The sequence below is a fragment of the Helianthus annuus genome, chromosome 12 (assembly GCF_002127325.2).
Source record: "Helianthus annuus cultivar XRQ/B chromosome 12, HanXRQr2.0-SUNRISE, whole genome shotgun sequence".
NCBI lineage: Eukaryota > Viridiplantae > Streptophyta > Magnoliopsida > Asterales > Asteraceae > Helianthus > Helianthus annuus.
The window spans coordinates 27,056,130-27,082,564 of record NC_035444.2 but is presented as its reverse complement, the minus strand read 5'-3'; the positions used below and the strand labels follow the sequence as shown (position 1 = coordinate 27,082,564).

Here is a 26,435-nt window from a genome sequence, read left to right as displayed (position 1 = left end):
CATTTATACTTGTTTTAGCTAAAGATAGTCTAACAATGGGTTGTGTCTAAAGATAGGTTTGATTCAGTTATAAGATTTCGCTAAATTGAACTCATAAAGGCTTCTTAACTTATATACTTGTGAGTTGAAAGAAAGCCATTGCCCATAAGGAAATTCGACCGGTATATGTTCGGTTTGTTACAATACCGACACCTGGTACAATAACCGAAAAAAATAACAAAATAAAAATAAAAAATAATGTCATGATATGCCCAGAAGAATATTGACATATTTTTTATACCGATCGAAAACAATAAAAATGAATACCAGTAGCGTTTCCAATACTGATGTTGGTATCGACATCCGTTTGTCACGGTAAAAGCAATCATTATAGCTTACGATATCAAAAAGTACTATATTTTGATTACAATTTGGTTCTCAACAAAATTTGTACCGGTTATTGAAAAAAGAAACTAAACACAGTGTTCGACTTTGTAAAAAAAGTTAACTTATTATAAAAAAAAGTAAATAAAAACTAAACAAGTTAAAAAAGGTATATAGTATCTGAAATATAAGAAATGAAGTTAAAATTTAGAGTAAATTACTTTTTGAGTACATGTGTTTTAGTGGTTTTAATCACTTGAGTTCAAAATAAAAAAGTTTAACGTTCTAAGTCTCTAGCCATTTATCTTATAACGTATCCAATTTTGTTCATTTTATAATGATTTGAGTCTAATTCTGTTCATTTTATAACGGTTTAAGTCCAAATGTGTTAAAAATTAGACTCAACAGATTAAAATTTGGACTCAAAAGAACTTAAATAGTTATAGAAAACTGTCTACAGAATCAAGCCGTTAAACATTTTGATTTTAAACTCAATTTAAAACCACGGAAACAAAAGACTCAAAAATAATTCATTCTAAAATTTAATAAAAATTATTAATTTCACTTACAACTAACAAGAGTGAGCGTGTGAGAGATGTCTTCAGATTATTACTAGATTTGATTATCAAGAATCACCACAAAAACCCAAACCCTCTCTCCACCGTCGTCACCACCACCGCCGTCGCCGATCCACCAACCACACACCGTCACTCCGTCGTAGCGACCAATTCGTTTATTCTCCAATACACGACCACTTTCGTGCCCTAAACCCCCTGATAAAACCTCATCGCCGCCACCGTTCACGGCGATGAAGGACGCACCGCGCCCGCCGTCGTACGGCTCCGTCTACGTGCCGCCGCATCAACGCCTTCGCTCCGTCGTGACATCACCTGCCTCTGCTCCCGATATCTCTACCTCTCCTGCTGTTGTTGACAATAACAATTACAATTACAATAATAATAACAATAGCAATTATTTTGTTAATGCATCTTATAGTGGTAATAATGTTAGGTTTCCGAGCCCTTATAATCCGTACTTGCCTCCTCAACAACAGCCTCAACAGATGATACCACAAGTCGGAGCCTCGTATGGCCGGTTCGAGCCCTCGGTTCACCCTGTGAGTTTTATCTAACTGCATTTGTTGTTTTGTGACTGTAATTTGGGAATGTAGGTACTTTTGTAAAGAGTAGGATTGAGTTTAGTTAATAATATGGTTATTAGTTTTATCTGTTGGCCAGAATACGAGTAGCAGCGGATTAGGCATGTTTTCAAACGTTCTTGTTTGTAAACCGTAAATCGGTTATTACATGTAGATGTTAGGGCCATTGTAATTCCTTCCTTGAGCACCTAAGTAAAGAGTACTTGTAGATGAGCATGTTTTCGAGAAAAAAAAATACAAATACAAATGGATATCTTCTTGGAATATTGTAAATTGTAATTGGCCAAAAGAATGCCAAAAACACATCTTGATAATACAGCAAAGACCACAAGGTTAACAAGGAGTTCTTTCTCCCTAATCAATATGTAAATACATTAAAAGTTTTATGGTAAATTGATAAGAACTTGATAACCACATTAAATTTCACCAAGTGCACCACAAACACTAGTAGATTACTAAACGGTTTTATGTTTTTTACCGTGAAGAACTAACTAATATTGTACGTGTTTCGTGGTTTGGCAGAGAATTAATTTGGCTTGTTGGGCCACAAATGCCTTTTTATTAGTAATTTGGACCATGAGGTCATAATTGTCTGTAGTTCCTAATATTCACTCGAAGCGTTAATTTCGCTTGTGAAGCCATCTTATTGGTACTTGGGGCTTACATTTAAATTGTAGAAAAAAGTGGACTAATCTGCTTAATTCTGCTCAATTGTCACTTGACTACCACTAGAATGATAAAGTCTACTTTAGGGTCTCTTCAAGTAGGTGCAACTTAAGCAGATGCATAGGCTAATCCACTGTTTAGAACATGATTTGATATTGTTTAATTAATCAAGACCTGTAAATTGGTGAACTCAGGTAGCATAAATTTGTGAATTAAGTTTAGACTAGACAAGGGGTAGCCCTCGTGAAACACACAATCATGTAACATACTCAGTTTTGTCAAAAATTTAGAGTTAAATACGAATTTATCCAAACGTAAGAGGTCATATAATACAATCCATTTGTGTATTAAGGATTTTGTTTCTTTTGATTTTCTTTGTGAACTGAAATGGCCTGTATTGTTCGTACAATCGTACTTCATATCATAGTTATTTGATATTAATAACACTGATTTACAAACATAGTGTTATTCCATGGACTTCCCATACATATAAATAACTTCGATGAAAGAAGTCTGTGCTACAAATATCCTGATATTTAACTAGGCTTGTGCTATATTTCTAGTAGGCAGTTCTCTGATACCTGTTGTATTTTAATATTCTTTTGTATTTTGTAAACATGCTTTCCACACATCTGTGCTAAAATTTGTTGTCTTTATATTTTGCAGGGTGCTTCCACATCAGATATAGATTCTTGGAAGTGGAAGCTAACGACACTACTGCAGAGCAGAGATAAACAAGAGCTGATTTCAAGGGAAAAAAAGGACAGACGTGATTATGAACAGATAGCAGCCTTAGCGACTAGCATGGGTTTGCACAGGTATTATTATCATTTTAAGTGTTAGTGTAATATCATTGCATGCTTATTATATATTTGTTGAATAAATAAACAGCTCATTGTAATTCTTTGCAGCCATCTGTATGCCAAAGTGCTTGTCGTTAGCAAGGTTCCATTGCCTAACTACCGTTTTGATCTGGATGATAAACGCCCACAGAGGGAGGTATGTTTATCAAATCATTTACGTACGTTATTAAACTTTTGAATGCCAATGATTATTTGTGTTATACTTAAAACTCTTGAGAATTAGCAGGTGTCTTTGCCTCCAGAGTTGCAAAAGAGAGTTGATGCTCATCTGGAAGAATATCTCTCTCATAAGGCTAAGAGTAACAATGGTTCTCGAGATAGTTTATATTCAACGACAAGTAGCAATGGTAATGATGAAGGATTATTTGAGCAACCTGATCTGGGCCCACAGATCCAGGTGGCAATACAACAAGTCTATCGGATAAGAAGTGTGCAACTGCAAGCTGACCAACAAGCATGGCAGGTTCAAGACTTTTTTTTTTTTTTTTTTTTACCTTGATGTATATAAAGGTTTTTTAGCAACCTATTAGACCTCTGGTTCTGTAAAGCCCTTTACGTTTGACCAATGTTGATAATTTATGATAAAAAACTTATGTATATAGTTATAAGATAAATAAGATAAATGTCTTGGAGCAAATTTGGTTTATATGTAGATTAGTAATATAATGTTATTATGAAAAATGTTTGTTTGTTTGTTATAGGACTCTTCCGATGGCTGGAGGATGGGAGAGTTTCGTAAAAGCCTACCAGCTTATAAAGAAAAAGATACAATATTGAATGCCATTTCACAGAATCAGGTATTACATAGTATGTAAAATGGCTCGATTTCATGATTTTATTTTGATGCTTTTGATCATCAGTAATGTTATACACATATTTAAACAATATACTTTTATAGGTTGTTATCATCTCAGGTGAAACTGGTTGTGGGAAAACAACACAGATTCCCCAATATATTTTAGAGCAGGAGACCGATTCCCTTCGTGGGGCCACATGTAGTATCATATGCACTCAGCCTCGACGTATCTCCGCTATGTCTGTTTCTGAAAGAATCGCCACTGAGAGAGGGGAGAAATTGGGTGACACTGTAAGTACTACCTCATCCTGAGGAATAAGGTGGCAATATCGACCCATTTAATTTTTCATTTTAATTTATAAAGCTGTTCTTTTTTGTTGAAGGTTGGATATAAAGTTAGGTTAGAGAGTATAAAAGGAAGAGACACCCGACTGCTATTCTGCACCACTGGATATTTGTTGAGAAGATTACTGATTGATAGTAATTTAAAGGGTGTTACTCATGTTATTGTAGATGAGATTCACGAGCGTGGAATGAATGAAGGTATATAAATAATGTTTATAAACATCCATACTTTTTTATATGGAATGTAGTCTTAAAAGCTTGCTTGTTTGACAGATTTTCTGCTTATTGTTTTGAAAGAACTACTTCCTCGTCGCCCTGACCTCAGGGTTGTTTTGATGAGTGCAACCCTTGATGCAGATCTCTTTTCATCTTACTTTGGTGGTTCTCCGTCGGTCAAGATTCCGGTAATTTTTAGTTAATTATTTTATTTGACCAGTTCAAGATAAAGCACAACCCAATTTGATGCGTTCATAAGTAAACGAGTTGAAATTGCCACCTCTTGAGAGTTGCTTCAAACTCGTTATTCGTACCTGAACGGTTTTTTCTTCTCTATTTACGAACTTAGATTCTGATGCCACTATATGTCTCATTGCTTGTAGGGTTTTACGCACCCTGTGCATAGTTATTTTCTTGAAGATGTTTTGGAAAAAACTGGATATAGATTGACTGCAGAAAATCAAATCGATGATTACGGTCAGGAAAGACCATGGAAATCAAATAAACAATTTATTAAAAAGAGAAAAAGCCAAATTGCCTCTGCTGTTGAGGTAAATTTTACTATTCCAATAATCCAATTCATTTTATTTCTTCGTTTGCTCATATTTCTGATGCTCTATTTGAAAAAAAATGAAAACAGGGGGCGCTTTTATCTGCCGACTTCAGGAACTATAGCCAACAGACACGTGAATCTATGTCTTGTTGGAATCCCGATTGCATGGGTTTCAACCTCATAGAATTCTTGTTAGTCACGATATGTGAAAATGAAAAACCGGGTGCTGTTTTAGTCTTTCTGACCGGGTGGGATGACATAAGTTCTCTTAAGGAAAAACTACAAGCACACTATCTCCTTGGAGATTCGGCTCGTGTTTTATTGCTTGCGTGTCATGGTTCTATGGCTAGCTCAGAGCAGGTAGGCTCGTCTGCATTAGTATACATATTATAATAAAATTAATATACTTTGAAGGCTTTTTGATATTTATCTTTTCTTGTGTTATATATATAGAAATTAATATTTGAAAAGCCAGAAGGTGGGGTGAGGAAGATAGTTTTGGCTACAAATATGGCGGAAACCAGTATCACAATCGATGATGTGGTTTTTGTTATCGATTGTGGAAAAGCTAAAGAGACATCATACGATGCTTTAAACAATACTCCCTGTTTACTTCCTTCTTGGATATCCAAAGTTTCTGCTAAACAAGTAAGTTTCTTTCCATTTAACTCTAATTGTTTGTAAATAACTAACCCGCTAACTTTTTTTTAATTATTTCATATGCAGAGGCGAGGACGGGCGGGTCGTGTTCAACCCGGAGAGTGTTACCATCTATATCCTCGATGCGTCTATAACGCTTTCGCAGAGTATCAGTTGCCCGAAATACTAAGGACACCCTTGCAGTCGCTATGTCTTCAAATCAAAAGTTTAAAGCTTGGAAGTATATCCGAATTCTTATCTAAGGCTCTACAGTCACCCAAGTTATTAGCGGTAATGGTCAACTCAAATTTCGATAAATTGTCTATATCTCAAATAATACGTCATATTTACTTTCCTCAATTGCTCATTCATAGGTTCAAAACGCTATCGAGTATCTCAAGGTTATCGGTGCTTTAGACGAGAGTGAAAATCTAACTGTATTGGGTATGCAAATATTTCTATGTTTTGTTCTTAATATGAATGCCGCATGCATTTTGGTAATTTTTTTTCTTGTGTTTTGTATTTGACCGATTAACAGGCCGTTATTTGTCAATGCTTCCTGTGGAGCCCAAGCTCGGAAAGATGCTTATACTCGGTGCGGTTTTTAACTGCCTTGACCCTATATTAACGGTTGTTGCCGGTCTTACTGTCAGAGATCCTTTTCTGGCACCTTTAGACAAGAAGGATGTAAGTCAAACATTATGAAAAATATATTATATTCTTGAGTAAAATGCCATTTTCGTCCCTGAGGTTTGGCGAGCTTTGCGACATTCGTCCATTTGTTTTTCTGCATCTGGATCCAAAAGGTTTGAAATCTTGTTATTTTCATCCGGCTCGTTAACTCCATCCCTTTTTCTCCGTTAAGTCAGGGGTATTTTCGTTATTTTTTGTTAACTTAAAGGGCAATTCGATCTTGTACATTATGTTAAATGCTTGTACATAAAATGAAAAAGACCAAATTGCCCTTTGAGTTAACAAAAAAGATGAAAATGCTATTGACTTAATGGAGAAAAATGGATGGAGTTAACAAGCTGGGCGAAAATGACAAGATTTCAAACCTTTTGGATCCAGATGTGGAAAAACAAACCTTTGGACGAATGTCGCAAACCTCAGGGACGAAGATGCCATTTTACTCTATTGTTTATATTATTTTCTGATTTTTATTGTTTTACAGTTGGCAGAGGCAGCCAAAGCACAATTTTCCCGTAATCATAGCGACCATATTGCCCTTGTGAGGGCGTATGAGGGTTGGAAAGTAGCTGAATATGAGCTCACCGGACATGAATACTGTTGGAAAAATTTTCTTTCTGCACAGTCTATGAAAGCCATTTGTTCCCTACGTCAGGAATTTCAATCGTTGCTTAATGATACCGGTCTTATCGACTGCAATATAACTATTTACAACACGTGGAGTTACGATGAAAATCTCCTCCGCGCAATTATCTGCTACGGCCTGTATCCTGGCATTTGCTCTGTCGTGGTATGTTTTCTTAGCTTTTATATCTTATTTCATATTCCTTCGTGTATTTAGTTTAGTTACGTATGTAACATATTTTATTGTGTTAAATTTATATCCAGCATAATGAAAAATCGTTTTCACTCAAAACAATGGAGGATGGTCAAGTGCATCTACACTCTGTAAGTTTGTCTGTATTTGTAATCCGTAATTCCGTAGTCTCACTCTCAATTTTCACTTTTTATTTGAAACGTATTGATTTTGATATGCTTTTTGTTTCCTTTCCTTATTATAGAACTCGGTTAATGCACGCGATTCTAAAATTCCCTACCCATGGCTGGTCTTCAATGAAAAGATTAAAGTGAACTCCATTTTTCTTAAAGATTCAACAGCCATATCGGATTCAGTGCTACTCCTATTTGGTGGGACCCTTTCAAAAGGCGATATTGTGAGTCCACTCATTTCTTCTCTCTTATAGTGTGTTTTTATAATTATTCGTTGACGTTTTTTTTTTTTTTTTTTTTTTTTATAAAACAGGACGGGCACTTGAAAATGATGGGAGGATACTTGGAGTTCTTTATGGACCCGGGGTTAGCCAAAATGTATCAAAGTTTAAGACGGGAGCTTGACGAGCTAATTCAGTGTAAAGTACGTGTGTCACTTTGTTTTTTAATCGTTTTTTTATTATAATTTTGTTTTTTATATTATACTCATGAGCTTAACTTGTATGCATCAGTTAACGAATCCCCGAATGGACATACATACACACCACGAGCTTTTATCCGCCATACGGTTGCTTCTACCTGAAGATAAATGTAACGGCAAATTCGTATTCAACCGTCAGGTGTTGTACAAAGACTCAAAACCTTATATCGCGTCCGTACCAGCGCCAGCACCACCAGCTTCGAGATTAGAAAGTGGACCAGGCGGTGACAATCCCAAAGGTCAACTACAAACATTACTTACGAGAGCCGGGTGCCCTGCCCCAACCTACCGAACCTCCCAACTGCCGGACAACCAGTTTCGGTCCATTTGTGAATTCAATGGGATGCAGATTATGGGGCACCCTTGCCACAACAAGAAACAGGCAGAAAAAGACGCTGCAGCCGAGGCTTTAGAACGGCTCACGGGTGGCAACAATGGTAATACTTCAGTGATGCTAAAGAAAAGCAAGAAAAGTCACAACTAAGGTTGGTGAAAATTTTGACCATGATTTAATATCATTGACCGATGGATGGTTGTGATCGCGTATTTTGACCATTTTGACGCAGCCGATGGTGCACGAAGCAGGGCCGGTCAATGTTAGTTGTATATAATGTAACTTTTTCATAATTGTTTGCTTCAATGGTATGACTAACAAACTGTAGGATTGTATTGAAGCCATTCACTAAACATGGACAGGAATCATAATCCTATTTTTGTTTTGGCATCTTTTTATTTTGTTAATGGAAGGCCCATGTGAATTTTATGCTGTTTTAAATGACACAGAAAGCCCACAAATCAAGAGAAACATAAATTATATCAATCATAAAGTAAAGTAATATAAATATCTTGTTTTATGTTTTATTTTCATAATTTTATAGCAATATCACGTGCATTGTATAGTCTCAAGGAACACATGAATGTCAAAACAATTAAACTTCAGAGACTCGTGTCTTTCATCTACAAAATTTGAGCAGAAAAGAAGTGATTCAGCGATCGAATATTCTTTGACCATATGTGGCTATTGAGTTAAGGCCCATTTTATTATATTATATACCGTAACTGGACGTGATATGTGTATTTTTTAGGCTAGTGTAAATGCGTCTGTTAAATTAAAGATTGTATATAATGTGGTTCGTTCATCACATGAACGACTTGGACGCTTCGTTATATGTTAGATGTATAGTTGCAATAGGTTTAAACTCTTTGTTGTAACTAGTATAGACGCACCGTTGTAATCGGATAAACAATTTGTGACTACCTATTAAAAAATTAAAATAGACTCAAAACACTTGTTAAGCTTTCACTGAATTCAATACATCTTATATATTTGTTTATATAAATATAAATATGGCAAGAACCTTGTGGTCCTATATTTAAGAAATTGGCAACACCAACTTATTGTTTATTAAGTTGTCATGTGATGATGCTACTTCTTGTTTCCCTTTTAACTTTTATATATTTTGTTTAGTTAATAAAGATGTAATCTTTTAATATCATTAATCAGTTTGACGATCACGATATTGGTTTCTAAAAGATGCAGAACAAAGATTATATGAACTAGAAGAAACTGCATGAACTAATGTTGTCAAAACTAGACAAGTTGAACTTGGAAGATTAGCAACCATCAGATACAGACCCCTAGCGAGGTTAGATTTGTTGTCGCAAAAATGAAAATATTACTTATGGATTGGTCAAGGCTTTGTGTCGGGAAAGTTATCAAAATAATCAAAGATGACAAATTTTCAAAAGACTTGGAACATTTACTAAATTGTGTTACCATCATTTCCTCTAATCAGAAGCTGTCATATCAGCTTTATACGTTGAGATGGTTAGGATTTAGTGCAGGGGCGGTTCTTAGAAGGGCTCTGGTAGGGCCACGGCCCGGGCAAGTTTTTCGGCCGTAGTGCTAATTTTCCGCATTTCGATCGAAACTTTTTATATATACTATGTTTGGCCCGGGCTTTTTTTAGTGCTCGTGTCTTTCGGCCCTGGCACCTTCAACGGGCAAGATCCACCACTGATTTAGTGTACACTTTAGCTGAGACGACTAACAAAGCGCCGGCTAAGCCCGAGCTTCTGGTGAAAAGCGTCGGCTACGGCTTATCCCATATGCTTTAGGATGACCAAATTATCATGTCTAGTAGATATTAATCACAAACTTCGTGTATCTCTCTTAAATTATTAATAGGATACAAAAATAAGAAAATTATATTAAATCACAAACTTCATGTATCTCTCTTATTTATTTATTATTTCTTTTATTTTTTCCGCTTATTAATAATCATCTAATATTTCATTGGTTCTATTATGTGTAATACACATGTTCTAACCTAATACTAAATAAAAAAAACAAACTAAAATTTTAATAAGTAAATTATATATCATATTTATCATTTAAATACATATCTTGTCGACCGTATGTGTTAATCGATTACATTATATTATTTAACCCGTGCAATATACGAGGTATTTTAAAGATAAAACTATATTGCTTATTATATAAAATTAAATTTATACAAACCGTGTAAAACACGGGGTTCTATGCTAGTATATTTTATACTAAAATAGTTATAAACTTTTATAATACTTTTTTATTCTATTATTTTCTAGTCAAATCTATACTATATAATAAAAGAAACTAATAAAGGGACACATGTAATTCATTGAAGCCATCAATTAAAAGATAATTATAAAATTAAATTTAATATAAATTTAAACAATTCGTATAGGAGATAATCTAATATTTTAAAATATTTATCAGATTTAATAATAATAATAATAATAATAATAATAATAATAATAATAATAATAATAATAATAATAATTTCTCTAGATGAGTGGGTAATATTTTAAAATAATTTAGTAAAATTAAAGATGTTATTTTGGAGATTAAAATGGAGCTATAGACAGAAAAAATATGGATAGGTTGTTAGGAAAATATCATTAAGAATATAGAGATTAGAAATAACTTAGGTAAAATTAATTAATGTTAACGAGTCATAAAAATCCTAGGAGGCAAATCATGTGAAAAATGATTACGTACACCAAGAAAAGTAGTCACCAGATATATTTTTTATTAAATTCATTTAACCTGTGTAATAAACGTGGTTTTTTAAAGATATAACATTTTTCTTTTTTACCATACAAAATTACATTTATGCAACTCGTGTAATACACGAGGTTTTTAAAAATATAACTTTTTTTTATTATGTAGTATATAAAATTAGATTTATTCAATCCATATAATACATAGAGTTTATAAAGATATAACTTTTTATTGTTCGATATATAAAATTACATGTGCTCACCCATATAACACATGAGATTCTTAAAAATGTAACTTTTTTCATTATTTAATATATAAAATTAAATTTACTTAACCCGTACAATACACTGGGTTTCTAGAAATACAACAATTTTTTATTATTTAATATATAAAATTACATTTATTCAACCCATATAATAAACAAGATTTTTAATTATATATTGTCTTATTATTTGATAAATAAAATTTTATTTATTCGACCCGTATAATAAATAAGATTTTTAAAGATATATATATTTTTATATTATTTGTTATATAAAAATACATTTATTCAACCCGTGTAATACACTGGTTCTAACCTAGTGTTTTATTATAAAAAAAAGGTGTAATGTATTAGTTTGTAAAATAAAGAAAAAGGTGTTTGATCTTTTTTATCTTTATTATTATTTTCTTCAAGCTCCGTTGAGGGGCAAACAACATCAATAAACATTAAAACATAAAACTGAGGCAGCCAAAGGCATAAAAACAAAGACAGCAACTACCGAAAGTTCGATACCAAAGACAAACAAACACTCGTGAAATCCAATGCCTCAAAGCTCCCCGACCCACACGTCGTTATTTGATCTAATACGATGCTAAACAAGGTTGTTCACCTAACTCGTAGCTTGTTGGGTAAGAATTTGCTCGTAATTCAACTCGAGTTGATTTGGCTCGATCTACTATTCTCATAAACTTGGTAGTTTGCTACTATGTTTTTAAGATGTAATATAAGACTCATATAAGAACATACAATATCATTAACAACCAAGTGACGCGAGTTTAATTCAACATAATACGAGTTCAATTTTCAGCTTGGGTTAAAGTTTTAGAGCCAACCTGGCTAATAAGTTCAAAAATTAAACAATCTAACGTTAAATTATTATCTCTATATTAAATAAGAGAAGTTGAATGGTGTCAATATGCTAAACTTTTTTTTTACTTTTTTTTGTTTGCTATAATGAGTGCATCGAAAACCGACCGAGTTTTTATCGTTTTCTTTTACATTCACCTTTGTTATTTACCTTATTGTTTTATCTTTTCTTATTTAGAGCAGAGCTACGACGATAATAGCATTAACACATTTAAAGATCATTTTATTTGATTTTACGAATTTATTCATCGGTTAGGTGTACGATACGTAACGAATTCTAATCACGTCCCGACGTAACACACTGATGAATAGCACCCTAGTTGATATTCAAAAAAGAAATTGGTTTAGCAATATATAAGTGCAACTGTGAGTGTTTTTAATATTATTTGAAATTAAAATTAGTAGTAATTTTTTTTTTCCAATATTGAATTTGTTTGAAAAATATAATTTAGATTAGAGTTGTAATGCATGTGTTTGTGTCTGATATTGTCTTTGAAATGAGTTTAGTGACAGCCACCCACCTGCCAGCAAACATCTTCTTCTTCTTGTCTTCTTCTATGCTATTTGTTTTTTTCTTATCTTGCTCTTTGTTATATAACTTTTAGCTTTTATATTTATTGATTAAAATATAAACAAATATCTTAAGTGTCTATAACTCCATATATCGTATGATATAGATCTTATACTAGCTTTCATTATTATGAATTCATTTGTAGGCAGAGGCTAGTTACGTTCTGGTGTCATTCGGGTGTCATATATATAATTAGGGCGGATTAGAGTATAATAAGGGGTAACCCTCGTTGTCCTTTAACGCTTCGACGGTAGTGTAAATTTTAGAAAAAATTGACGTTTTTTTAATTTCATTATCCTTTAAGATTTTTTTTGAAACGTTGCCTCTATAATGATTTTTTAGATCCGCCACTGTATATAATACATAAAAATACAAGTATCATATACTATATAACATACAAAACAATCTTTCGAGTATTGCCTAATCCCATACCCGTGAAATATTTAGACTAATTTCATATCTGTTAGGCTTTGGGTATACCCGTCCCATATGCTTTGGGTTTCGAAGATAGTCATTGGACTTGGGCTTTTTTTGCCATCCCTAGTAATACTTCTACTTCCCTTGCCAAATCGCCAAAATTAGGCGTGAGCCTCCGATGCATGATAGGTAAAGGCGTGGGGCAAGTCACGCGCATGGAGGAACTTTGTTGGTTTATTTAATTTTGTTATCCACTCACAAACCTTCATCTCACCATTCTTTAAAAGATGGAACACTTTTTAGACCATCGTTACACACCCTAGTGAGTGTGACACTTTTGTCTACATGACAGTGATATGACACCACTTTTAGTGAAACCGTTATAAATAGCCTTAATATTTGGCTATATGCTATATATATAATCGTGTCAAACTTTGTTTATTATATCTTTTTTGAACGATAAGAATTATAAATAATTTAAAGCTAGCAAAGACGCTAGATGATACAAACACCAAACAAAGAGTAACCAACAACCTAAAAAAACAATCTAAAACCACTCCCTAACATCATCCCGACATACACTAGAACAAAAATTAATGTCAAATAGTAGACTAAACCTAAAAGAAACACCCGACAATAGTGTAGTTCCAAAATAGTTCCATATAAAAAACACCTTATACAAACACCAAACAAAGAGTAACCAACAACCTAGAAAAACAATTTAAAACCACTCCCCAACATCTTCCCGACATACACTAGAACAAAAGTTAATGTCAATAGTAGACTAAACCTAAAAGAAACACCCGACATTGGTATAGTTCCTAAATAGTTCCATATAAAAAAATATGGTTCCGCAATATCAGAACGGGGACCATTCACAGTGGGACGCCTATTGTACATTTCGCATCGCCTTCGGGAAGAGCCACATTGGAGGGCTTGAAAGGATGGAGAAACACCCTTGCTAGGGCACCAGCAGATGGAATGGGTGGTGCCCACATAACTTTATTTATTTATTTTTTATTTCAATTTGATTTGTATTGGTTAGTGGCTTCTACACCTTGCGTTTTAGTGACATGTAATGATATTAAATTCTAATTTTAAATCATTCCAGCAATTGAGTAAAATAAAAAAAATGCAATGTCTTTATTTTAACAACGTTAATTTATATAAACTTCACACCTTTTTTATACAATATATATGATATCTATATATATTAACATAGTATTTGTCTATATACATTTTTGTAAATAGTTTGATTTGGTATAAAAAACAATTTTATTATGAAAATAAATGCAAAAGATAATGATAATGTGTAAATGTAAAGATTTGTAAATTGTAATGATTTTGGTAAAAATGAAAATAAAAAAGTTTTCAAAGGTTGAGTGAAAATCTGATGTAACAATTAACTCTACAAAGTAAAAATAAATAAGCAAAAAACAAAGATAAACTAAAATCGCGAAAAGTAGAAATACCGAAGGGTATGTTGAGATTCGATGTTGATTTTCTTTAACTTTGACCGATAAATGACATTCTTGAATACAAAAAGTAGTTAACGATTTTTCATGGATAAATCTTAATATTCGTTATTAATGTGCAATAATTAGTGTGAATAATGTGTAATGATTAGTATTATTATTAATGCGTAATGATTTACGTTTTGAATGTGTAATGATTAGCGTTATTATGAGTATTGATTTGCCAGTTCTTTTTAATATGTTTTATATCGAACGATGATGAATAAAATAGTGGTTTATAAATCAATAATTAGTGGGTTGCCGTTCAAAAAAAAAAAAAAAATTAGTGGGTGCTTGGTAAAGTCTTGCATACTTTCAACTCAAAAGATACCTTTAACTATATTCTCTATATATTTTTTATTATATTATGAAAGTATTTATTTTATTAACGTTTTTAGATTAATTTACTACGCATATGAAAACCATTTTCATTTACTTGTATACAAATCTTTTCTCAACATTATAGTATCTTTTGTTTCTTCTATAGATATATAGGTATATAGGTATAGGGTAGGGATCCTAAGAGAAGAGCACCCTATTTGAGAAACTTGAGAAGAAATCTGGACCATACATTTTTCTAAGCTTTTCGTAATATACACATATGTATAGATTACGATTGACTATATACATATGTGTATAATTCAATATACATATATGTATATAGTCAATTTTACACTATACATATGTGTATATTACAAAAAGCTTAGGGAAAATGTGTGGTCCAGATTTCTTCTCAAGTTTCTCAAATAGCCTACTTCTTCTCACATGATTCTAACCCTATAGGTATATAGGTATAGTTTGTCTACATCTTATGTTGTAAGTGATATTTTATTAAGAGTTGACGACGGGCCAGTGGGGAAGCCCACTTCACCCGCTTTGGGCCATTTCTTTGGAAGCCCAACTACACAAAGGCCCACAAGATTGAATTGCCTTGCCCACTAAGTTTTCTCCTCCCTTGGCAACGGGCGGGAAACAACTAATAAGGACTGAGCTCATTAAATGCTTGATAAGAGACGGATCCCGTCTGAATCATCGTACTTATCCGGCTGAGCATTAGTGAAGAAGGATATCCCACCGTTGGGGGTCAGACACGTGTCTGACCTTCCCGAGAACCTCCAAAAACCGTCGGATCATGTGTGGGAAAACCCTTAACAAGATAAGAGCTTGTTGTTATATAAGAGAGGATATCAACGAGCTAAGGCAGGTATAATCTCCGGCATTCTCTCATTTACTACCCTCTCATTTACTCTTCTCTCATAAAACTCCGACCAACATTCCCCACATTAACTACACACACTCATTAATTAGATTCACACCAAAGAAGGAACCTTCCGGTGAATACTCTCATCGGAAGAAACTCCTCTCATTTCCCGGCAAGTTTACTTACTCTCACGCCGGAGCTTGGTCACGGATCCCCCTCCCGGGGTCCCTCGTGGCGAGGCAACCGGTTTGTTCTTTTGTAGCAAGCAAGTATAAAAGCTCTTGACGTCACCGAAGATCCAGCTAACGTCAGCCGGAGGTTGGGTATTCGACATTGGCGCCATCCGTGGGACATCAACTTGCTCGGTGTTCCCACACCAACACTCGACGTCCAAAGAGTAGCTTATTCCATCAAGAACAACATGGCAACCCCACACAACTCACGTGTCACTCAGACGGCACAGAACGATTTGGATAAAGTCACCGTAGAAGATATTACCCATGAAGAAGGTAACGAGAACCAGGTAGAAAATCCGGGAGAAACAGAGCATATCACTACTGATTTTGTGGCCATGCACAGGGAAAAGTTAACTAAGTATCTTGAAGATTTAAAGAGGCAGGAAAAACTCGACAGCCTCAGGGCCAGACTTTCTTTTGACACACCCTCCAACCAGGAAGGAACGAACCTCCAAAATAAGAACAGCAGCAGTGACCAGCTGGAAACATTCATGACTGCCCTAAGGCAACATTCATGACTGCCCTAAGGCAGATGCCCTCTGAAGAAAGGGAGGATCTGATCACAGGTCAGAAATCCAAGGAAAAAGAAAAGGAGAAAGATAACTTTGGTGACGGTGGCTTGGGTCAACCATACCTACCACGAGACTTAGCTGAGGTCTCAAAGTTCACACGGAGAATCTCAGAAGCACCTATTGTTGGGATTGAACCCTATCAGAGGAACAGATAATTAAAGCCAAAACTAGATCAGAGCAGTGGATCCTGAATAAGCAGATGTTGATATACAAATCTCTCCCCTTGAAAGTGATTACAACTACTGATGACCTCCTATCTGCTGATCTTGCTAAACTGCTGACCCATAACTGCTGCTCAACTAAAGATCTGATGGAAGACTAAAGTCCTGCTGTTTCAATCTACTGCCTTGAGTCAAGCACTGCTGATCCGGACAAGTGCTGCTGGGTTCACAGCAGTAGAAGGTTGCAGCAGCTGTTCTAAAGTCTGTTTTGTAATAGAATGTATTAGCAGTAGTTAACGCAAGCAGTGTCTGTATAGATCAGAGGTTAGAGTTTGTTAGGAGGTTAGATGTCACTTTCATGGTGACGTCAGCTAAGATGCTCAGTAGTTTGCAAGTGCCTATAAATAGTTCAGTACTTTGTACTGTTCTATTAGCTCTTTGCATCATTCGTCTTCTTTGCACGAACAAACTGCTGAGCTCAGGCTGAGGGGGAGTTTGCATTCACTCATCAATCATTGTAATCGTGTTTGAAATAAATTCAATCTTTCGGTTCATTGTGCAAAGATGTTTGATAAAAGTATTACTCTCGTTTGATTGTATGCAAAGTTTGTGTTCATTATAGTTTCCGCTGCACACTCATCCATCTTCATCTTATTTACAAACATAAAATACAATCAAAATCAAACTCAGATCCAACAATTGGTATCAGAGCTAGAACAGTCAAATTTGATTTAACAATCATTTTGACGTAAATAGTTCAGCTCAAAACAGTTGATACTGATCGTTTGTTCGTCGTTGAAAAACAGAGTAAGGATTAATCACCATTAAAGTTGATTTCTCAGTACCTGTAAAACAACAAGAATGACGTCACAATCTCAGGACGATAAAAACAACATTGGTTTGCTTTTTAAACCACCTATGCTAAAAAGAAATGAGTACAACATCTGGCAGAGGAGGATGGGTCACATCCTCGCTCAACAAAGCACAGGTTGCTGGAAGTCTGTCATCTTTGGTCCCCATGTTCCTACAGTGCCAAGCGCTGAAGATGCTAAAAAACAAGTTCCAAAACCTGTTGAAAATTATACTGAAACAGATTATCAAAAATTTGAACTAGATGCTAAAGTGTTTAGTATCATAGCATCAGCGCTGCCCAACGAAATATATGCTGGACTGTTACATTGTGACAGTGCCAAAGAGTTGTGGGACGCGCTTAAGGAACAGTTTGGGGGTACCGAAGAAGTCATAGAAAACAATAGGGAAATCCTGAACCAACAGTATGAAACATTTTGTCATGTTAAAGGTGAATCACTGGCGCAACAATTTGAGCGTTTCAGTTGTCTCATCAGTGAACTGAGGCTTGTTAAAACCACTTTTACAAACTCAACTCAAAATAGCAGGTTCCTCGGGTCACTGCCAGAAAAATGGGACACCATAGCTTTTGTCACCCGAAATTCACCTGAGTTCAAGGATCTGACCTTGACCCAACTCCATGGTCGACTCCTGACCTACGAAAGGGAGTTGAACCAGAAAAGGAAGTTACAAGAGTCAGGGAAAACCGTTGATGATTATTCATTCGGTAACACTGCTCTTCTGGGTCAAGAAGAATCTGGTGGTAGTGGTAAGGATCAGGGTTATGATCACTTCATTGACATAACTGCTGGTGCAAATTTTAACAACCCTGATCCTCACTCTACATGTTATGCATTCACTGCAAATGAAAACCAGATGTCAGAAAATTTAAGCTTTGAACTAAATGATCTACAACATTTCGACCCCACTGATCTAGAGGAAATGGACATCCTGCACCAACTGGCCTTGCTAAGTGTTAGAACTAGCAAGTTTTATAAAAGAACAGGGCGAAAATTCCCAGGGTTGCATGGGAATCTAAGGGTTGGGTTGGATAAATCGAAAATCAAGTGTTATAAGTGTAACAGGTTAGGACATTTTGCTAGAGAGTATAGGAGTCAAACAACTGGTCCCATAATCACTCACCCTAGTTCAAATCCTAGACCTCAAAATTAAAACACTGTGCACTATGCCCAATATGCCCCAGCAGCACATGTGAACACTGCTCACTATGCTGTTGCTCCTGTGCCAGTGCATTATGTCCAAACAGCTGCTCCACAGATCCAATATGTTCAAACCCCTGCTCCCCAGGCACAAGTGCAACCTGCACCACAAACCACTGCTCCAGTAACAACACAACCAGATCAACAAAGTTTCTTTACTCAAGAATTTGTTGACTGGAGCAGTATGCCTGAAGACCTCAGTGATGAAAATTTTGCACTCTATGCTTCTAATGTTTCTTCTCATGATGAATTCTGTTTGATGGCATTAGAGTCAATACAGGAGGGTGTTGAATCTGAAGAGGAACAGCTGGTCTCTGAAACAGTGGATGAGGTGATTGAAGAAGTGGTTACTGTTGTGGCTAATGAAGTACTGTTGGAAGAAAGTTCAGGCACCCTGATTGGACCACTGACAGATCCATGGTCCGAAGAAGAAAAGACAGGTGAGATAGAAGAGAGAGCTGAAGATGAGGAAAATCCTAAATGTGATTGTGCAATGATGGCTGCTGCAAAGGTATCACCTCAAGTTCTTGAAAAACTGTGTTCTGACAATTGCATTATTGCTTTTGCTAACATCAAAGAGGTGAATGAAAACCTTCGTGATAAAATCTTATCTGATGAAGTCATATTTGAAAGGTCTCTAAAAGAACTTAAAAACAAATTGGCTGAAAAAGAGAAAGAGATTTGCAGCATGAAAGAAGAGCAAAGCATAACCAAAACCCAACTTCAAACCTTGGTAGAAAAATACCAAGGTTGCAAAAAGGAGTTAGAATCCACCCAGATCACATGTGAGAGATGGGTGGAATCATGCAAAGGGTATGAAGTTATGCTTGAGAAACAGATAAAAAGCAATGTGAAATTTAGGGTTGGTTATAGAAAACATGATGATGAAAACACTGCTTTTGAAAAATCTGTTTCAACCACTGATGTAACTGCTGAGTTCATCCCCACAAACAAGAATGGCCAAGAAGTGAAAATCACTGACAAACTTGGTAACAAAATCACACTTGACAGAACTATGGGCCCTTCTATTTTTGAGGAGATTGAAAATCATCAATTTAAACCAAAATGGTCTGATGAGTGTGATATTCTTGAAAATTTCAAGCCAATGGACTTTACATCAACTGATGGTGTTAAAGCTCCAAAAGCTAAAGTCATTCCTCTTAAGGACATCCTAGCAGTGGTCAAAACCTCTGCTGCAAAGGAGTCTGAAAAGAGGAAGAAGAAAGAAAAAATTGATAACTTGTTTTGTGAATTCTGTGAGAAGAGGAACCATCTAACAAAAGATTGCTTCCACTTAAAAGCTTATAATTTAACTAAAACAAGTGTCACTACTTCAGCTGAAAGTTGCATTGTTTGTGGTAAAACAAATCACAAAACTCAAGCATGTGTGTATCTCAAAAACTTTGATATCAAAAAGAATGAGTACCTTGCTAAAACATCCTTGAGTCCATCAGCATCACCATCGGTCAAATTCACCAAAAAGCAACCACTGTTTGTACCAGTTCAAACAGCTGTCACAAAACAGCTGAACCAAACATCTGTCAAAAGAGATGTTCAGGTTACTGATGCACCTCCAGCCAATCAGTTCAGAAAAGGCAAGGAAAAACAGTCTTACCAAAGGATTCCACACGTTTATGAGACCTACAAAAGGCCCTCTAAACCTAAAGTGAATAGGCATCCTTTTGGTTATCAGCAGGTGATTGGTCAAGACCCTCAACAGTGGTTAGCAAGAAACAGTACTAAAACTGTCCAAACCTCTGACCTAACCACTGTCCACCACTCGGCATCCATACCAGACACTGCTGAATCCCCATCCAAAGCCCTGTTGGCTTTGGAGCCCTTAATGAACTAATCCTTTTACTTCATGTGCAGGGAGCTTCTGCATGCTTTGATAGTCTTTGGTATGTAGATAGTGGAGGCTCCAGGCACATGACAAGATGTAAAGTCCTCCTCAAAGACTTTAAAATCCATGGAGGGGGTGATATATCCTTTGGGAATATTAGTAAAGGGAAAGTTCTAGGGTCTGGGACAGTGCAATCTGGAAACGTAAAATTTGAAAATGTCAATCTAATAGACAATCTGAAATTCAACCTTCTGAGTGTATCACAAATGAGTGACAAAGGGTTTGGGTCATTCTTCACAAAAGATTGTTGTAGGATTGTTGGACCAGAAATGGTCAAAAATATTGAAGCAATAATCAAAAATGGTCAAACTAAACTTGTTGCTCAAAGAAGTGGCAATGTTTATGTTGTTGACATGTCTAAAGAGTGTCCCAGAGCTGATGCCTGTCTATTCTCAGCTGCCTCTAACAAAGAGACAGAACTTTGGCACAGAAGGTTGGGGCACACAAATCTTAAGACAATAGCAGAAATTTCAAAAAATGGTTTGGTGAGAGGCCTACCACAAAAATTGTTTTCATGTCCTGAACATTGCATTTCCTGTTTAAAAGGAAAACAACATAAAAGTTCTTACAAGTCCATTGAAGAGTCCAAAACAACCCAGTGTTTGCAAATGCTACACATGGATTTGTTTGGCCCAGTTCAAGTCATGAGCCTCAAAAGGAAAAGATATTGTTTGGTTATAGTTGATGACTTTTCTAGGTTTACATGGACTTTCTTTTTGCACTCTAAAGATGAAACTGCAGGCATTTTGCAAGACTTTATGACACAGGTTGAAAAGCAATTTGATCTTCCAGTGAAAAGCTTTAGGAGTGACAATGGCACAGAATTTAAAAATAAGGAGTTGGATGCCTTCTGTGTGAAGAAAGGGATTGTAAGGCAGTACAGCATCCCTAGAACACCAGAGCAAAATGGGGTTGTTGAAAGAAAGAACAGAACTTTGATTGAGGCTGCCAGAACTATGCTTGCAGCTTCAGGTTTGCCATTAACTTTCTGGGCAGAGGCAGTAAACACTGCTTGCTATGTCCAGAACAGAGTTTTAATAAACCCCAGGCACAAAAAGACTGCCTATGAAATTCTGTATAAAATCAAACCACTGATCTCATACTTCAAGGTGTTTGGCTGCCCATGCTTTATTTTGAACTTAAAAGATTCCATTTCAAAATTTGCAGCCAAAATTGATTGTGGTTATTTTCTGGGATACTCAACCACTGCCAAGTCCTACAAAGTGTTCAATGCACGGACCAAGGTAGTGGAGGAGACTTTGGATGTAAAGTTCAATGAACTTTCATCAATGAAAATCCCAGCAAATCCTGCTGATCTGTTTGATCTTGAAAAATTCACTTTTGAAAATACTGCTATCAAGACTAACAGTGCAGGTCCATCAGAGGATACATCACCAGACTATGGGTATGAAATCATCATCCCTCAAAGGTCTGGCACAAAGGGAAAAGCACCAGTTGTTCAAAACAGCTGCCAAAGCTCAACCACTGCTACCTCAACAGTTGTTGACCAAAGTAGCCCATCTACCACTACTTCCACATCCTCAAACACTGCTGACAAAAATCCTCAAACAATGGATAAAAGTCAGCAGTGGTCCACTTCATTACCACCCATTCCACCACCTTTTGAAGCCACTGCTGGGTCATCAAAGTCACCAACAATGGTTAGCTCAGATGATACACATTTGCAGCCTTCACCAACAAATGCCATCATACCATACCAAGGAGATTTAATCTTCTTGAGATCTCATCCACCTGATCAAATCATTGGCAACATCAATGAAGGGGTGCTCACAAGAAGCCAAACCCAAAACATTTGTCTTTTTGCTGGCTTTCTATCACTCCATCAGCCAGTCAGGTACCAAGAGGCACTAAAAGACAACAGCTGGGTAGAAGCCATGCAAGAGGAGCTCCAACAGTTTAAAAGACAACAAGTATGGGAGCTTGTACCACTGCCAAAAGAGGTTAGTCCCATTGGCACAAAGTGGGTCTTTAAGAACAAAACAGATGAAAGGGGCATTGTTGTCAAGAACAAAGCCAGGCTTGTGGTTCAAGGTTACAGACAGGAAGAGGGGATTGATTATGATGAAACATTCGCCCCTGTTGCAAGATTGGAAGCTATCAGACTGTTCCTGTCCTTTGCTGTCAACCACAACATGAAGGTGTTTCAGATGGATATCAAAAGTGCTTTCCTCTATGGTACATTGCAAGAAGAGGTGTATGTATGTCAACCTCTAGGCTTTGAGGATCCATTTTATCCTGATCATGTCTACAGGCTAAACAAAGCCTTGTACGGCCTGAAACAAGCACCAAGGGCTTGGTATGAAACTCTTTCCAACTTTCTACTCTCAAATGGTTTCAAAAGAGGTACCATTGATGAAACACTGTTTCTTAAATGGAGAGGGAAAGATTTAATGATTGTCCAAATTTATGTGGATGACATTATTTTTGGAAGCACATGTACCAAAATGTGTGAAGAGTTTAGAGAACTCATGACAACTGAGTTTGAAATGAGTGCAATGGGTGAGCTGCAATGTTTTCTTGGTCTCCAAGTACAGCAATTGCAAAATGGAACCTTCATTCATCAAAGCAAATATGCTAAAGAACTTTTAACTAAATTTGATATGAATGATTGTAAACCATGCAGCACACCCATGGCCACAAATAAGCTGGTCATGTCTGATGAAAAGGATGAGCTGATTGACCAAACACTTTATAGAAGCATGATTGGGTCTTTATTGTACCTAACTGCATCTAGACCAGACATCATGTTTGCAACATGTGTCTGTGCAAGAAGTCAATCAGCTCCCAGAAAATCAAATCTCATTGCTGTAAAAAGGATTCTCAGATACATAAAAGGTGCTCCCACACTTGGTATCTGGTATCCAGCTAATGGGAATATCAAGCTTTCAGGTTTTTCAGACAGTGACTTTGCTGGATGTCATACCACAAGGAAGTCCACTTCAGGAGGGTGCCAGTTTCTAGGTAATTGCTTAGTTTCTTGGCAAAGCAAAAAGCAAGCAACAGTTTCAACATCCACTGCTGAGGCTGAATACATTGCTGCTGCAAGCTGTACAGCCCAACTCCTGTGGCTTCAAAATCAGTTACTGGATTTTGGTATCACTGCCTTAAAGACACCACTCATGTTGGACAGCCAGGCAGCAGAAAATATCATAAAAAATCCAGTTTCCCACTCTACCACAAAGCACATCGACATCAGACATCACTTTGTGAGGGATTGCTATGAAAAAGGTTTGATTTCTCTGCATCATGTCCCAACTAAAGACCAACTGGCAGATGTGCTCACAAAAGCACTTGATACAGTCACTTTTGAAAGCTTGGTCTCTAGAATTGGGATGCTAAACATGGAATAACAAGCAACATCTTGTTTTTCTATGAATAAAAGCAACAAAATGTTTTCAGAAAATCAAAAATCCATCCTTAAAAATAGCTAAAAATGAAAATTTCATTAAAATCCTTAAAAGTCTGCCATAACCACTGATTGTTCAAAAGTCTGCTCTACTTCAAAAAGCCTGCCCACTGCTGAAAGGCAACCTCTGTTCTCTCATTTCTTGATAACCTCTGTTGTTCAAAAGCAGTGTCTTATCCACTGATAGTGAAAATCATCCACTGCCCCCTTTCCACTGCTTTCATCAGTTGCTTTCATCAAAAGTACTGTCCTTCATTTTCACTAGTGGTTGTCACATGGGCAGTACATAGCAGTCAGACCTTTTGTAACGGCTGCCACGTCAGCATTTATTCTCTTTCCTATAAAATTCCCCACTCACCACCAAAACAGGGTTTTACTGTCGAATTAAATTCTTAAAAATTCTCTTCTCAAAGCAGTTTTTCTTCTCATCTCTCACAAATTCCTTCGATCATTCGTTTCAAAAATGACAAAATCGAAGTCATCTGCAAAACCCACATCAAAATCATCGAAAACAGTCTCTCAAAAGGCAACTTCCACTGAAATTCCATACAAATCATCTCACAATCTCCTGGGTCTTCTAACAAAACCAGGAACCACCGATGTTTTCGATTCCATCATCAACATCATGGCAAATCAGAGTACAAAACTTTGTTCACCGCCGATGCACCAATCTATTTGGCGACCCAAAGGGAGTTTTGGAAGAATGCAACTCTTGACAAACAAGGAGACATTGCAACCACCATACACTCTTCTATAAAGGGTAAAAAGGTCCAAATCACGCCACAATCCATCTCCGAAGTCTTTCAACTCGATGATCAGGCAAGTAAAACTTCCTTCACTAAAAACGAGTTGCACATTGACTTCATTGAACGAGGGTATGAAGCCACAATGATGAAGAAACTAACCTTAGAAAAAGGTTACTTTCCTCCTGCACCCAGATTCCTATTTCATACCCTCCTACTATGTGTTTCAAACAAAACCACTTCTTTTAATGAGATCCCTATAAAGATTCAAAATCTGGGATATGCAATTCTTCAAGAAGAAAATTTTAACTATTCTCGGGAAATCTTTAAAGATTTGGTTAATAATGTTGAAACCAAATCATTCTTACTATTTCCAAGGTTTTTAAGTTACTATTTTGAAAAGAAATTCAGTAAGGATGATTTAGCTTTAATAAACCAAGGTGAGATAACTGTAATAAACTGCCTAACATCTGAAACTTTTTCACGTATGTTAGCACCTTGCAAAACACAAGCATGGGTGCCTGAGCAGAATTTAGCAGCTACCACTGCTCCTCAGGTATCTGCTGCTGAGCCTACTGCTCTAGGTGATCAAAGCAGCAGACCAACTGTTTTGAAACCCACACCTACAAAACCCAAAAGGCTTTACAAAAAGAAAAATCAAAAACCCCCCAAACCAATCAAAACGGCAACTCTGGAGGATGAGATACCAGAGTTAATGCCTGTGACAACACAAATGTCAAAGAAACCACTGCTGCTTCTTCCTCACAGCAGTTGGTACAAATATCTCAACCCATAACCATAACTCCTCCTGCTTCTTCACAAAAAGAACATGTTGTACACAAAGGGCCACCACATTATGATGCTCTGGATACACTCGTTTCCATCATCCACGGCTCAATGCCCGGAGCAAGTCCGCTTTCTACACCAACCATCACATCCACAATTCCACCAAAAACACAACTACTGTTGGATGCAATTGATTTGAACCAGGCATTACCCAGTCCTTCTCACTCACCTGTCAATGAGAATATGCCTCAACAAATGACTGAGCCTGCTGTATCATTCATTGCTAACCCACCAACACAACCTGAGGAGGTTACACCCATTGTTTGTGGTAATCCAAGTGAAGCAGCCACTACAACTGTTGAACTCACTGGTTTACAGTTGGACAGTGGTTACATCAATAAGACTTCCTTGGAGGCAATTCCTTTTATAGCACCTCTGCCAACCACCAGTGGATTTATTTATCCTACTGGCAACATCAAAAGGTTGTCAAGTGTTGAAGGAAGAAGACCCTAGTACCAAGAAAAAGGGGCATCAGTGGTTAATGTTTGGAGTAAACTCCCTACTTCAACCACTGATAAAACCACTGTTAGTGGGAAATCAGATGATCCCATTAAATTGGGTGATGATTTAAAGTACCAGAAATTGAAGGCTCATGTTGAAAAACTTGATAACTCTGTTGCAGAGCTCAAAGATATGCTCCAACAGTTGTTACAGGTACAAAAGGTACAATCCACTGCTGTTCCACCTCAAGCACCTGCTCTCCAACAGGCACCTGCTACAAATGAGCTCCGGAATCTATTTCAACCTTTTCTCCATCATCAAGCACAAATAACAGATCAGCAACATGAAAAACATGTTCAACAATTGAGATATGCTATGGAGTCTAGGTTCAAAGACAC

General features: G+C 36.3%; 1 protein-coding gene across 2 annotated transcripts; it reads left to right on the top strand.

Annotated features, from left to right (window-relative positions):
* The first annotated feature begins 935 nt into the window (after positions 1-935).
* On the top strand, positions 936-8,522 carry LOC110904859 (DExH-box ATP-dependent RNA helicase DExH5, mitochondrial). Of its 2 annotated transcripts, XM_022150734.2 has the most exons (20): positions 951-1,288; positions 1,375-1,480; positions 2,855-3,006; positions 3,100-3,187; positions 3,278-3,514; positions 3,753-3,848; positions 3,950-4,138; positions 4,231-4,390; positions 4,466-4,596; positions 4,792-4,959; positions 5,049-5,321; positions 5,415-5,609; positions 5,688-5,891; positions 5,975-6,044; positions 6,139-6,287; positions 6,775-7,080; positions 7,179-7,238; positions 7,352-7,504; positions 7,594-7,704; positions 7,793-8,522. In XM_022150734.2, the coding sequence occupies exons 2-20, from the start codon at positions 1,427-1,429 to the stop codon at positions 8,243-8,245; spliced, it is 3,249 nt and encodes a 1,082-aa protein (XP_022006426.1). In that variant the 5' UTR covers positions 951-1,288; positions 1,375-1,426; the 3' UTR covers positions 8,246-8,522. The 2 variants fall into 2 exon arrangements, with proteins under 2 accessions (XP_022006425.1, XP_022006426.1); XM_022150733.2 differs by having other exon boundaries at positions 936-1,480.
* The last annotated feature ends 17,913 nt before the right edge of the window (positions 8,523-26,435 follow it).

Bases quoted from the DNA above. Each gene is read 5' to 3' on its own strand.
- LOC110904859 (XM_022150733.2), top strand. From the start codon at position 1,172: ATGAAGGACGCACCGCGCCCGCCGTCGTACGGCTCCGTCTACGTGCCG. The intron at 4,391-4,465 runs GTATATAAATAA...CTTGTTTGACAG, and splicing joins CGAGCGTGGAATGAATGAAG to ATTTTCTGCTTATTGTTTTG. The intron at 5,322-5,414 runs GTAGGCTCGTCT...TTATATATATAG, and splicing joins CTATGGCTAGCTCAGAGCAG to AAATTAATATTTGAAAAGCC.